Here is a 15,509-nt window from a genome sequence, read left to right as displayed (position 1 = left end):
GCCCTCAATTTTCTTGCTTTATTGGGTACAATGATGTTGCGTATGGCTTAGGGTGGGTCCCACTTAGATGCAATGTGGACCACAAAGGAGTCCAGAAGAATTTGGCTTCTGATGTATAGGGGGACACAAGGTGAGGGTTTATATTTTTTCTTGATCCATGGTGACCTAAGACTGGCTGCTATGCGTTATATGGGGGCAGATGCAAGCATACCATTGAACATAGGAAGGAATAGCAGTCTGCTTATATATGGTGAATGTTTCCACAAGGAGATACTTTTCCTTCTGTATAACATACATGGTAACCTTGTGGAAAGCTGTGGTCCTCTTTAGGACCTCAAGGTAGACTTGGCATTGCTATAATGGTCCAAGTCTGGATTGTCTGGTGGGTTGAAGTTACAATCATTCCAGCGGTCCTTAGTGGCCAGAGCTGCCCAGGTATGGAAAGGTACATGGGGACTCAGGTGACAAGTGAAGACGAGGGGGGGATGGGTACATAAGCATGGTGGCGGTGAAGTTGGTGGCAGAGGTGGGGAGAGTAGAGTAGTGTAGGTGGCACATAAGGGGAAGGGTGCCCCTGCCTTTGTGTTTTTCAGTGATGGTTCTGAACTGGCCTCTGAGGAGGACTCTCCCTTAAGAGAGAGTCTCTGATGGCTTCACTTTAAAGAGATCTTTTGGGTGACATGGTAAATTAAAATATGCTTCTGTCTGGAATAAATTGCCTCATAGAATGTCTCAAGACTGGAGCCATAAACGCCTCTGATCCCACTGTTGCTGGAGCTTTTGGCATGGATGGGACCTCAAAGAATCGATGATTGGTTTGAGTTGACACCCTTGGGTAGAGCTTTGACCTTCTCTATGTAACAACCAGAGTTTCAAGGTGGCGTGGGTTCTACAGGAGGCAGTCTCTGGAGCCAAAGGATGTAGGGAGGCTCCTGGCATCCAAGGTCTCAAGCTTATTTCATTAGTCATCCGTGCTGGTCATCACATTTTATTTTTGAGATCAGCATGGTATGATGTACAACGAGGTTTCCAAGGGCAACTTGGGATGTATGTGCGATATGTGTCTCCGTGAGTGGTGTGCGTACCTACGGATTGCTGCTTGGCAGAACGACATCCAAGTTTTACTGCCAAGCACTACAGGCAGGGGACGCTCCGGCTCCTGGAAAGGGAGGCAAGCGCTGAGTCGTCCCAGAAGCAAGCTCTGAAGGCGGAGCTGGGGAGCGATGACGCTCCGGGTGCTGCATCGCACAATAAAAGGGGAGAAGGCGAAGAGAGAGAACGCTTCTTCGCCTTCTACTTGGGCTTCACTTACCCAATGATAGCGAAGTCTTCGATGAAGAGAGGTGATGGCTCCGCTATATAAATGCCAATACATACATACATACATACATGGGTCCTTTCGCTTACAGCCTGCGAGTTCCTCACTCCTATCCTCCGGCTCCTTTTATGCCTTACATGCCGGCTCCGACGCCGCATTGGCAGTTCCCGGCTCTGCCGAAGTCGCCGATTCCAGCGTCGCCTGCTCTAGATCGTCCTCGAGGGCATTCTTCGGAGCCGCAGGTGGATCCGGCTGCGAGGCGTGTAAAGGAGAGATCCAGAAGGGAAGCTCAACGCCTTTTGGAAGAGCAGAGGTACATGGATTCACAATCTGATGTTGAAGAAGGTGAATTGGAGGAGAGCTGTTTTGAGGAATTGGCGCATTCAGGGCTTGGTCAGGGGGGCGGGCATTTCCACTGGCTGGAGAGGCCCTGGCTAGCATTACAGAGGGCAGGAAGCCTTTGAGGCTTACAGCCCTGAATGCTGATCGTTCTTTGGGGGTTTTTTCCTGACCCACAAGAGCACAAGGGCTCTCACCTCAGGGGGTCAGAAACATGTCTGAGTGTGACAGGCAGGTGCAGACCAGTCGGCTGCACACTAGTAGATTGTTTTTTTTCTGGGAACATCTCTAAGAAGCCCTCTGAGCACATTTTGCAATAAATCCAATACTGGCATCAGTATGGGATTATTGTGATGAAAACGTTGATACCAAATTGCTTAGCATTCAGTAAAGCAATCATGGAGCTGTGGAGCTCGTAATGACAAACTCCCAGTTCATGAACTCAATATGGCTTCACTGCACTAATAATGTCTAAGAATGGACTTAGGCACTGTAGGAGCATATTGCTTGTGCAGCTATGCCCTCATCTGTGGTATAGTGCACCCATTCTTAGAGCTGTGAGGCCTGCTAGAGGAATGACTTACCTCTGCTACAGGCAGTGGTAGACATGGCACACAGTGATGTGTACCATGTTAACTTCAGTTTTAGCTGCATTTAAACACACAGTCTGCAACGGTAGTGTGTATGTGTTAGGTGAAGGATCTATTAGGGTGGCATAATACATGGGGCAGCCCTTAGAGACCCTCTCTGGTTACAATGCCCTTGGTATAAGGGGGTACCTTTTACAAGGTGAGCCAGAGGTGTGCCAATTGTGGACACAATGGTACAGTTTAGGAAAAAGAACACAGGTAGTGGGGCCTGGATATCAGTGATCCAGTACACGCCTAAAGTTGCATTAGATACCAGGCGAAAAGTGGAAGGCACTGCAACAGAAATGCCATTTTTCTACAGACCGTGTGGTTGAAGTACAAATATGCTGACTAATATATGACTGACCAACTTTCTTATTTGATACTGGCACTCCTTGCTGTAATGGATATTCTTCATGAAAGTTACACGTAAAATCTTAATACATTTATTTAAAAAACAAAATATCTAAGGCTTGATCAGGCTGCTGTCAATTAAATCAGAAATGTACAAAAGTATACCGGAAACCAATCATCAAAGAAGATAGATCTAATAAAACCATTCACTGAAGCCTATTCAAGTTGAATAACACAAACTGAGTATTAAGAAATACCTGGCTGAAGTTCAAATGCTGCTGTTGGAATGCAGATGCCAATTTATGCTGTCGATGACCCATAGTTGGTGGATGGTTGATTCTTCCAGGGGCAGACCTGAATTTTATCAGTGGCTGGAATACGGGTTCTGAAATAGTTTTAAAAAAAAACAAACAGATGCTGGTTCAGATTCAACAACAGACCTGTCTTAGAGAAGCAAATGCACAGAGCATGGGAACACAAAATCCAGCTTTTGGAAGATCCCACATTTGAAAGGCAAAAGTTCCACATGGCATATCGGGGCATCACATTTAAATTAAAGTATAACTACATAGACTGCGGCTTGTGGTTTTCCATATATATTTTTTAAACTTGCATGCACAAGGGAAGTTACAGATACCCATGTGACTAAGCAATTCTGCACTGTTCTTGCTAGAAATTCAGGCCACTTTGAGTAGGGAAGAGCCCCTTTTTGACATGGTCACCCCCACTTTTGCCTGGTATTCAATGCAATTTTGTCTGGAAGTGCACTGGGTTCCTGTTATCCAGGCCCCTAGTGTTAGATCCTTCCCAAAACTGTAAGCATGTTTCCCCAATAGGCAATACCTTCGGCACACTTGTAAGCCCCTAGTACATGGTACCCCAGGAATCTAGGGCATGGGTACCAAATAGGGTCCCTAAAGGCTGCAGCATGTTTTGATGCAACACTAAGGAATCCCTCACCTAACTCATGCAGACTACCATTGCAGGATGCATGCCATGGTGCAGACAAAATCAAAAACACAACATGGTACACACCCCTGTGTGCCATGCCTACAGACACTGCATGCACGTCCGTACTAGTGACGAGGGAAGCCATTTAAGTACATGTGCTGCACACTGGTGAAAACGAGCTCCCCAGCTACATGATGGTCTCACTGAAACCAAAGATGTCTGATATCAAACATCTTATATTAATGAACCCACACCGATTCCAGTGATGGATTTAATACATATGCCCAAATTGCACCTTTTGAGATGCCCCCTGAAAATCTACCAACCACTGGCTGACTGGTCCGGACTAGCCTGCCACCACAGACAAGTTCCTGACCCTAGTGGTGAGGGCCAACACTCTCAGGAGTTCAGGAACTAAGCCTGCTTCGGCAGATGTGTATTTTACAGCACCTTCCAGCAGGATGACCTGTAAATTTGCATTCCAAGGCAGGGAGCTTCAAAGAGCCTGCTGCCTTAGAATCAAATCTAGCTTTCCTCAGAGGAAAGTCGTCCCACCTGACCAGGGATCATTTGGCATCTGGATAGATAAGAAAATTAGTAGACCTAGAGGCGGGTTCTCCTCAGGCTAGTTCCACCCGAAGGCAGGCTACCTGATGTGGCCACAACATTTCAGAGTTTTTCAAATTTATGGTGGCATAATTAAGTATTCTTGGACAGTGTTATGCCCACAACCCACAGAAAGCAGTCAAATAGGGGTCGTAGGGATCCCAAGGGTGAGTAGCCCATTGGATATTACCTTACACTTCCCTAATACTGCTAAATTTAGTATTTAATATTTATCCCCTGGCAGCAGGAAATCAGATCCTGCCAACTTGAAAGAAGACGGCCGAGTCGCAAGAACCAATAACAGAAGACCAGCAACTGACTTGGTGCCAACCCTGCTGGTCTGTCTGCTGTCCTCGACAATTACGCCAAAGAAGAGTTGTCCTGCTGATGCCTGTGCCTCCAAAATCCTGGGAGGACTTCCAGACTTCAACTAAGACCCAAGAACTCCCATGGAGTAGTGAAGCTGCTCCCCTGCAACCAGCAGGCCACCAAAAGAGCTCGAGGACTCCAGACCGCCCAAAATACTACACCGAAAAACACCACTACACCCGTGGCCCTGGCCCAAGTGGAAGTGCGCCAATTGTGCCAGTATGGTCCCCAGACCCTCCAGACTCGAAACCCACCTTTGGTTTCCCAGCTGTGGACTTCCTGACACCGCCTGCAACCTCTTCTGTGAGTATCTCTAGTGACAGAAACCAGACACCTCAGGACATTGCAGCACCGGCCCGCAGAGTCCAGAGACAAAGAGTACCAACGTCATGAACACTGAGACTTGAGCCCCCTGGTTGGTTCAGCCCGACTGGCATCCCACACTTTGATTTGATTGAAAAATTTGTAAAGCGCATGAATGCCCTGAGGCGTCTTGGCGCTAGGTCAGATGCATAGAATCTAGGACTGCCCAGATGGAAATCGGTATAAGCTGAGAGGAGCCACAACCACTACCAACCTGCAGTTTCTTTGTTACCAAAAAGATCCCCACGGACTTCAACAACACTGAATTGCACCTTTTTGCCCCAGTGCCACCACACTTGACCAGTTGGTGCTGGCTTGGACCTTGCCCCACTCTCAACTTAGGTCCAGGAGATTGGTCTCTTAAGTCACTGTAAAGAACTTGTATGATATATATATACATATCCACGCTCCTGAACACCAGCAACACGAGTCACTCAAGCAGCAGGTGCTGTTTCCGTGGCGGTGCCCCGCAATAACAATGTCTGCTCCAAATTCCTCAGCAGTACCCACCCGGGTTAGAAGAATAGAGCACTCTCGGGGTTTCAGTTCTCAGCACAGGTTTATTACAAGAACAAACGCGTTTCGGGAGAAACGCCCTTCGTCACTGACGAAGGGAGTTGCTGCCGAAACGCTCTTGTAATAAACCTGTGCTGAGAACTGTATTCTTCTAAGACGGCTGGGTATTGCTGAGGAATTTGGAATGAATATATATATCTATCTATCTATCTATATATCTATATATATCTATCCACCAAGAACAAGCTCTACAAAAAACGCTGCACGGCCCACACCTTCACTTGAACAGGTCTCTTTATTCAAAAGATTTAGCGGCAGACGCGTTTCGAGTCCAGCGACTTTCTCACATGCCTTTTGCTGCTATGCCTGTGGGTTCGTTAGAAATATAAAAAGTAGCTTCTTAGACATTGATATATATATAAAAAACAAGGGCATTCTGCTCAAAAAGAGTCGTGTTGTGCGGTTGAAAATAAATAAAAAATTAACTTGCAACTTGCCTGACGTCCTGGGGGGTCTGAACCTCCTTCTTTGCCGCCATGTGTGTTGATATATATATATATATATATACACACACACACACACACACACACACACACCTATTTCAATATCCTCTTGGAGCCAGCGACCAGAGCGTTGCAACGTTTTGACTTGGAATGTATTTATATATATATATATATATATATATATACACATATACACACGTTATTGTAAATTGGTGTGGATCTCCTTATTGAGCCATTCTTACCCTTTATTGACTGTGTAAGTACTGCAGATGTCCAACACTAGTCTCTGATAAGCCCAAGGGTGCTCGGCCACACTACTCTCTAAGAAAGCACCTTGGAATTGCTAGAATACCGCCGCCCACTTATAAGGGATACCTGGACTCTGAACAGTATACCTCTTTGTGGTATACTATATAAAGAGCCAGTTAACTACACTATGTCCCCCCCAGTATTATCTTGATTTTAGACAAAGCTTTGGAGTCTGTTTTGAAGTTATGTAATCACTGGATAAAAAATAAAAAGGCAGGGTGAGGACTTTCACTTGTACATATCATTTCTCTTCCCCCGAAAGAGTGCTAAATGTAATACAGACACTGTTCACACAATGAAACTAAGTGGCGGTAATTGATGGTGTTTTAGAAAAATAATGTAATGGGTAACTAGAGGAAGGAAAAGCAAAATTGGTACCAAATATTTAACACAGTACCCTAGACTCTAAATAAATATGAACATGTAAAAAAGTATTACAATTTTAAAAAACACAATAGCCTTACATAAAACAAGTGCATCAAGCATGCACTGAAAGAGTGTAGGTCAATGTATAATGCAATCTTGGAAACTTATGGTATATAAAATACCATTAGATACATTTTGTACTTCTGTCGGATTATGTTAATTTACAAGTGAAAACGTGTGTATTAAAAAAAATGGCCATTTGCATAAAGCATGCAGAAGAGCATAGAATATGCCATACTTTGAAGAAATGCTTACCTGAATTGGAGAGAGGATTGGAATTCAATCTGTTATTTTCTATTGTCATTGGGGGTACCACCACAGTGCATATAGCTGGTTTGGTTTTTATGTTATCTGAGGCTTGCGTTTCTGTATTTTGATTAGTATCTCCAGTAAAATTGCCTTCTTCAAATGGGCTGTCATGTCCTGACGAATCTGATGTTGGAGAGCCATCGACCGTTTCACATCCACTCTCAGGATCATCATCTGACATGCTAGAATACAAAATCCTTAATTATAGGTTATGTTGAATAACACCGAGAGATGTGCAAATTCTGTGCACCTATAATTCATAGGTAATTCATAAATAATTTTCAATCTCAGAGCAATATATTTTAACAGGTACTTGCAAAATTGAATATCAAAAAGTGTAAGGCAAAAAATAAAATAAAAAAAGCCTTGGCATTGCCAACAGGTCTCGCCTTTGGGTCCTTAGAAGTATTTAGCCAGGGTTATTGCCTTTGGCATAGTTTCTAAGCTATTTTAGCCGATGTTGGAACGGGAAAGTTCCATGCATAGACTACAATTGCCTTCCCGTACCGAGTGTAAGGTGTACAGAAGCACCAGTGAGGCAAGCATGTCCCACAGTAATATATTGCCAAAAGGAAATTGTGCAGCCTGATGTGTATGTGCGGATGCAACAGCAAATGTGTAATAAAAATTATCCTTCCTGCTTTGCTCTTCAAAACACACCCAAGATAAATAATGTTAATCCGCTGCTGGAAGCAAAGGGAGATATATCTGTTGTCAAGAGTCTTTTCCAGCTACATCATGCATTTACTGTAAAGACAGACGATTGGTCAGCAACCCAGCCCTGACCTTCAGGCCGCTGTGGATGAACACATGGTTAAACTTATCATCTCACAGAATTTGTGTTATTTGTGTCACACAGCAGAGCCAAGGCAGAACTAAGGCGGAGTCCAGCTCCCTCTGAAGCGGGCAGTTACGCTCACAGGTTTTGAAAGTAACATGTCCCCTGTGCACTCTGGTACATGTAGTCATCAAATGAGTAGTTGTACCGTTAACACAGTGATTGTGGATAATACAAACCCAGCAGGAGGCCAGCTCTGTGAATCGATAGGCAATTAGGACATTACAGTTATTGGGTTGTGTTCTAAGCTGTTTGAGATGGTTGGAGGGGGCCCTGCCAGGACAAAGCTGCAGGGGCATTGGAGGAAGGCACCCATGGGCAAGAAGCACTCCAGGTGGAGGGGCTTCCCTTGCATGACTGTTAGATCACAAGCGGCATGACCAGGTGTCACGGATTTGTCAGGCCAGTCCTGGATTTTTACCAGGACTCTCTTGGCAAATCCAGTAGGTAAACTGGATTAATGTCGCGGTTGTCAGAAAGGTCTGACTGAACTCAGAAGTTTTCATATGTCCCAGTGCAGGATCAGTTCGTACCCTTATGGCAAGCTGTTTAATTAACACAAATGACGCTGTGTATAAAAGTTTAATCGAATTACCCTTATTATGTCATAATTTCATCGTTGCATGTGTTGTATATGTTGGCGAGTGCTGCCAAATGTTTAATTCCTATACATTTTTAAATCTCAAAGTGGGACGTTTTGAAACAGAAAATCAAGGGATGCATTTTTTACCATTCACATATTTTGACGGAGAAGGAGCTTAAGTGGGAGGCAGCTAAAATAAAGCAATTATTTTACTTTAAAATTGTGGATCTACAAATAGGTTCCAAGTTAAAAGTTTTCATATAATGCCATCTGTACAGCATTACAAACTACCTTACATTTAGTAATGGTTTTCTGTAATGATAGCGCTGACCGGACCAAAGCACTTTTCCCGGCGGTTAAACTGTCAACTTGCAGAGATGATGATTTTCTCGGACAGTGAAGAAGTACGACTTACTTACCTTCAGTAACAACAGATCTGGTAGAGACTATTCTAGCTGCAGATTCCTTAAAGTAGAATTATCCCCAGGCGTGAGACTGGATCCAGAAAACTTTTTGCCACAGCATCCCTGCGCGCTGGCACCACGTGACTCTGCCCTGACGTCGTCAGCGAGAATACATAAGTCCCACCCCGGCGCACCTACGTCAGTTTTCTTCAGAGAACTTTTCCGCACCACAACGCGGAGCCATCACTAACAAAAACTGTATGCGAAAAAGCTAAACAGAAAGGAAAAACACAATGGTGAGGAACAGAACCATCCAGAATAGAGCCAGGTACTGAGGCACCAAGATCTGGATTGAAAGAATATGGCACCGCTACTGGAAAGCAATCCTGCAAACAAATACAACAGCCTCCCCAGGGCAGAAGCATGTGAAAAATAGACAGCAGACCAAGAAGTCTGCAGCCACCGCCTGGAACAGAAAGGGACACCAAGGTCAGAACGGAGAGCAATTACCATTCAACCTCAGACAACACCAGCAGGGAGAAAGTCTCCTAAAAGCCAAAGTCAAGACCAGCCAAGGCATCTCAACCCCAAGGATTGCCAAAGACAGAAGTGCAAGCAACAAAGGAAAGAAGAAGCACGAGCGAACCCCACACTGGAGATCAGGGTGTAGGGGCGCAGAAATGCCTATAAAGTCAAGAATGGAACAACAACAAGGCGAGCATCCCCCGAAGGAAAGAGTAAGAAAGACACTCGCAAAAGGCAACTACCAGGAGGCAGTCGAGTGCAGAAGACCCAGAGTGCGCCTCGCAGAACGGGGAGGAAGGGCGCGTCATGAAGGAATCTGCGGCTATAATCGTCTCTACCAGATACACCGTTACCGAAGGTAACTTGTACATCTGATCGAGACTACTAGCCGCAGATTCCTTAACGTAGAATAGATGCCATAGCCAAGAGGAAGGAGGGTCTGCGAGAGGACCTCCCCAGCTCAGGCGAACCCAAGATGCAGACAGGGGACAATCGCTGGGACAGGGAAATAACCCAGTCCTCCCCAACAGGGGATGAACCACAGGGACAGGGGAAAGAGCCCAGTTCCACCCCCCCCAAGCAGACTAGAACCTCAGTGTCGTGGAGAAACCGCCCCACATGGGGATGTGTCAAAACGACAAGCGGCAGGCCCGCCCTCACCAAGCAGGAGAAGGAAGGGCAATACGAAAGGAGGCAATCAACCAATGTACCAGGGACCTTCACCGGTAGTCCAAGGTACAGGCAATACGAAAGAAGACCAACAGTCAATGTACCAGGGACCTCACCCGAAAGCCCCAGGTACAGGCAACGCAGGGGAGTACCAAGGAAGAAGAGCAACCCAGAGACTCCAAGGAGAAGAGCAGAAACGAGGGAAAGCGCCCTCCACCAGGAACACACACAGTGAAGAGGGCGGCCAAACTCATCACAGATGGACGTCAACAGGCTAGACAGAACAGCGCATCAGTAATAAGGCAGGTGGAAGAGAAGGACAAGTTACTTTCCTTCGGTAACAATATATCTGTAAGAACATTAGTTAATGTTAGATTCCTTACCTTAGAATATCCCCAGGCGTCAGACTGGATCCTTAAAGTTTGTCAGCAGTACCCCTGCGCGTCGCTAGGAGTCGTCGGCGGCTCCGTGTCCATCGTAGGCGTCGTGATCGCCGGGATGACAGAGTACTTAGACGCCGTCCTCGCGTGCGGACGTCAGTTCTGTACATAGCTTTCCGCACCAGTAACGCAGAACCATGATAGAAACAGACACTGGTGCCATGAAACTAGTGCCCTGAAAGGGATGTCCTTAACCCTAGATATCGGTTCGCAGGTAAGGAATCTAACACCAACTAATTTTTCTTACAGATATATCGTTACTGAAGGTAAGTAACTTGTGCATCTGAAAGAAACAAATTATATAAATAATTGCACTTACTGCCATGCTCACACCATTGATTTGCCAACAGTACACACACAAAGTGAGCGACAGAGAATATTTGGCCAGTACGAGTTATGGAGTGTACCGTTAACCATAATTGGTGAATTTCAGCGATTTTTCACTGTGCTTTTCTTCAGTAAATATATTGCAGACCGCCAGTACTGCCACAGTACCAAACTTCAGCACTGCATGATAATGATTGCAGTCAGGATGATAGGCAATATGCTCAAACTGAAATTTAACAAGGCAGAAGATTTTCTGCTGAACGGTCATCTGACCACTTTTTTGGTGGCCTCCTACCTTTCACCAGTTACAATTCCAAAGCTGACAATCTTGGGATCTTATTTGATGATTCACTAGCTTTCATCCTTCAAATCAACAGATACCTCAACATTGTTCTGAATGCTTTATTGTCCAGGCTATCAAGTCTTCCTGCCTGGACCATGGCGGTACTCTGGCACAGGATCTCCAAAATATCTTCTGGGAAAGCTGAAAATTATCCTTAACACTGCGAGTTGTCTTCTTTGCTTTGTTTCCCAGTTCTCTGCTAATCCTCATCTTATCAAAGAGTACTAGCTTCCAATGGAGAAAAGCGTTCACATAACAATTTGCCTAATGCACAAGTTACTTACCTTCGGTAACGATATATCTGTAAGAAACAGTAGTACGTGTTAGATTCCTTACCTTAGAATATCCCCAGGCGTCAGGCTGGATCCAGAAAGTTTTCGTGAGCAGTACCCTTGCGCGTTGGTAGGCGTCGTCTGCGGCTCCGCGTCCGGCGTCATGATTGCTGGAATGACGGAGTACTTAGACGCCGCCCTCGCGCGCTGACATCAGCTCTGTACATAGCTTTCCGTGCCAGGAACGCAGAGCCATGATAGAAACCAACACTGGTGCCATGAAACTAGGGCCCTCAAAGGGAGATACCTTAACCCTAGACATCGGTTTGCAGAACGGGGAGGATGGATCGGGCGGTAAGGAATCTAACATTAACTACTATTTCTTACAGACATATCGTTACCGAAGGTAAGTAACTTGTGCATTTGAAAGAAACCGGTTAGTGTTAAGATTCCTTACCTTAGAATAGATACCCCAGCAATACCAACCTCGATGGTGGGTCTGCGAACCAAGATCACACCAGAAAGTCCTGGAGAACAGAACGGCCAAAAAAGCCATCTCTCCGGACTTGGCAGTCCAGGTAGTAGTGCTTAGCAATCATGTGCAGCGAGGCCCATGTAGCTGCCTGACAGATGTCCTGCAAGGGGACTCCCCGACCCAGGCAGTAGTAGCCGCCGTGGCCCGAGTGGAATAGGCGCGCAGCCCAACAGGAGGCTCCTTTTTCGCCAAGGAGTAGCAAACCTTGATGCACAAGAATACCCACGAGAGATGGTCCGCTTGTGCACCGCCCGTCCCTTCTTAGCGCCCACGTAACCAACAAAGAGCTGGTCGTCCACCCGGAACTGGCATGTGCGATCTAGATAGAAGGAGAGCCCCCGTTTTGGGTCAAGACGGTGGAGCCGCTCTTCCTCCTTAGAAGGATGCCGAGGCGGAAAGAAGGTGGGCAAGCTGATGGACTGCCCGATGTGAAAGGCTGTGACTACCTTGGACAGGAAAGAAGGACTAGTCCTCAGAACAACTTTGTCCGGATGGACAGAGAGGAAAGGAGGTTTCGAAAATAGAGCCTGGAGCTCACTCACTCTCCTGGCAGAGGTGAAGACAACCAGGCTGGGCAAGAGAAAGAAGTAAGAGGAGAACCTCTGAAAGGGGGGCAGAGAGTGGATCCACAGCCTTTGCTGTGCACCATGCCACAAATTTGTTCCACCTGCAGGCGTATACCGTTTTTGTGGTGGGACGTCTGGCTGCCAGAATCACATCACAGACTTCAGGAGGCAAGTCAAATGGCCTCAACTGTCGCCACTCAATCTCCACGCATGTAGGTGGAGACTGGACAGGTTCGGGTGGAGGACAATCCCCTGCTGCTGAGACACAAGGTCCTACTCAAGAGGCAGACAAATCGGGGTATCGACTGACCTGCTGAGTAGCTCGGGATACCAGTATCTTCGCGCCCAGTCCGGAGTCACAAGGATGACTTGGGCCCGGTCTCGCCTGATCTTCAGCACTCTGGGCAGAAGTAGTATAGGCGGAAAGGCGTACAACAGACCGCAGCTCCACTCGCGATGAAAAGCGTTGCAGAGCGAGTGCCGCCTTGGAAATTCCAAAGCACAGAACTGATTACATTGCGCGTTCTCTACGGTGGCAAATAGAACTAACCAAGGCTTTCCCCACAGCTGAAAGATCTTGCGCCAAGTCAGAGTTCAGACGCCATTCGTGATCCATCATGCACTGGCGGCTGAGTTCATCCGCCCTGGCGTTCAGGGAACCTGCCAGGTGTTGAACCACCAGGGGGAGGGCCTGGAGTTTCAGCCATTGCCAGAGGCGCAGAGCCTCATGACAAAGGGTCCACGACCCCACCCCGCCCTGTTTGTTGCAGTACCACATGGCGGTGGTGTGGTCTGTGAACATCTGCACTACACTTCCCCGGACCGAGGGAAGGAATGCCTTCAGTGCAAGTCGGATCGCCACTGCTCCTGAAGGTTGATATGGGCCGGGACTCTGCCAGACCAGAGGCCTCTGATCTCCCCCTCTCCCATGTGGCCCCCCCATCCCAGGAGGGACACATCCGTCTCTACTACGTGCTCCGGTTGGGGTAGGGAGAGGGATTTGCCGTTGACCCAATCCCGGTCCGTGACACACCACTGCAACTGACTCGCAGTGCCCTCCAAGATCAGGGCGTGGTTGGACAGGTTGTCCTGATGCTGTGCCCACTGAAACTTCAGGTCCCACTGCAGAGCCCGCATCCGGCACCTGGCGTGATGCACAAGAAGGATGCAGAAGGCCATCAGCCCCAGGAGCCGAAGCATCAATCTGACGGAAACTCGGGATAAAGGCTGAAAGATTGGAATCTGAGCCTGAATATCCCGAACCCGCTGTTCGGGGGGGGGGGGGGGGATAACCCCAAAACTGCGCAGAGTCCAGAACCGCTGCGATGAAAAGGAGCTTCTGAGAGGGAAACACGTGTGACTTCGGCACGTTGATGGAGAACCCCAGCGAGTGCAGTAGGTCTGCTGTAGTCTGGAGGTGGGAGAAGACTGTTTGTTTGGGGCAAGCCCGCCTTCAACAACCAATGTTAGAGATAGGGGAAGACTGAAACCCCTGATCTGCGCAGATGAGCTGGGACCACCGTCATCACTTTCGTGAACACCCGAGGGGTTGCTGGGAAGGCCGAAGGGGAGCACGGTAAACTGAAAGTGCTCCTGGCCTACCGTGAACCGCATGTAGCGCCGGTGGGACGGCAGGACGGGGATGTGGAAATATGCGTCCTGCAAGTCCAACGCTACCATCCAGTCTCCCGAGTCCAGGGCAGCTAAGACATGAGCCAATGTCCGCATCTTGAACTTCTCCTTCCGGAGGAAGCCGTTGACGCTCCGGAGGTCCAAGATAGGGCGTAGGTCTCCTTTGCCCTTCTTGGGCACCAGAAAGTAGTGGGAATAGCAACCACGTCCTACATCTGGCCCAGGAATGCGCTTGATGGCCCCCTTGGCCAAGAGGACCACAACTTCCTCCTGCAGAAGTAGAAAGTGATCCCCGACATGCAGTGGTATCGTGGTGGCTTGGCTGGAGGAGTCTCCTCGAAGGGAAGGGAGTAGCCCCTTCGGCCGATTTGCAGCACCCACCTGTCCGACGTGATGGTACGTCAGTGGAGGAGGTGATGGCGAACCCTGCACCCCACTGGCGTCGAATGGGCCTGAAATGCCGGACTCGGAAGGCTTAGAGGCAGATGCTGCGGGTGGATGTGGACTGACCCTGCCGTTGTCTCCCGGTAACGCCACGGCGGTAACCACGTCCGCGTTGAGACTGGTTCTGCGGCCTGTGGCTGGCTGGACGTGTGGGGGCGCCCCTTCCTTGGCCACAAAAGGGGAGAAAAGCAGAAGTTTGCTGGCGCTGGCCCAGGCCCAAGGACTTGGCCGTAGCCATCAAGTCCTTAAAACGCTCTAGCGCACTATCCGCTTTGTCCCCAAAGAGGCGACGGCCATCGAAGGGCATGTCCATGAGCGTGGTCTGGACATCCCCCAAAAAGTTGGCAGGCCACAGCCAGGCATGGCGACGAACCGCCACCATCGTGGAAATCGCTCTGCCCAGCGGTGTAAAGTCCACATCTAATCTAGTACCGTGCTGCATCCCGCCCCTTCGCCAGGGATTGGGCAAGCCGTGTCCGGGCTTCCTCCGGACACTGTGCCAGCACCTCTGCATCTATATACCACAGAGAGTGGGTGTAATGGTCCAAACGGCAGGCGGTGCTGACAGACCGCAGCCCCAAACTCAGAGAGGAGAACAGTTTCTTCCCAAACTGATCATACCTTTTGGATTCCCGATCCGGAGGAGCGGTCGGGAATGCAGTCTGGGACGTAGAGGCCTGAATCACCAGGCTCTCGTGTATGGGGTGAACGGACAGAAAGCAGGGGTCGCCCGGAGCCAGGCGGTCGCGCCGGGCCACGTTCCGATCCACTGGGAGGCCAGTAGAGGGCTTGGACCAGGTGCCCATCAGAACGTTGGTGAGGGCTTCGTTAAACGGCAGTGAAGGCACCGAGGAGCTTGCCTGCGGTTTGAGCACCTCAGTGAAGAGGTTAGTTCTCACAGCCGTGACAGGGAGCTCACGAGCCAAGGCCATTGGCCGC

The 15,509-nt window shown here is 48.3% G+C and overlaps 1 protein-coding gene across 3 annotated transcripts in view; it reads right to left on the bottom strand.

Annotated features, from left to right (window-relative positions):
- HIPK3 (homeodomain interacting protein kinase 3) overlaps positions 1-15,509 on the bottom strand; it is a 565,819-nt gene that overhangs the window by 17,379 nt on the left and 532,931 nt on the right. For all 3 annotated transcript variants that reach the window (XM_086955870.1, XM_086955868.1, XM_086955869.1), the window contains exons 14-15: positions 6,939-7,174; positions 2,898-3,025 (exon numbers count right to left, since the gene is read on the bottom strand). In XM_086955870.1, coding sequence (XP_086811996.1) covers positions 2,898-3,025; positions 6,939-7,174 — 364 coding nt within the window. The remainder of the gene's footprint in view (positions 1-2,897; positions 3,026-6,938; positions 7,175-15,509) is intronic.

The sequence above is a fragment of the Lissotriton vulgaris genome, chromosome 2_1, assembly GCF_964263255.1.
Source record: "Lissotriton vulgaris chromosome 2_1, aLisVul1.2, whole genome shotgun sequence".
NCBI classification, from domain to species: Eukaryota; Metazoa; Chordata; class Amphibia; order Caudata; family Salamandridae; genus Lissotriton; species Lissotriton vulgaris.
Note: the sequence above shows the minus strand (reverse complement) of the source record. Positions and strands in the feature narration are given on the sequence as shown.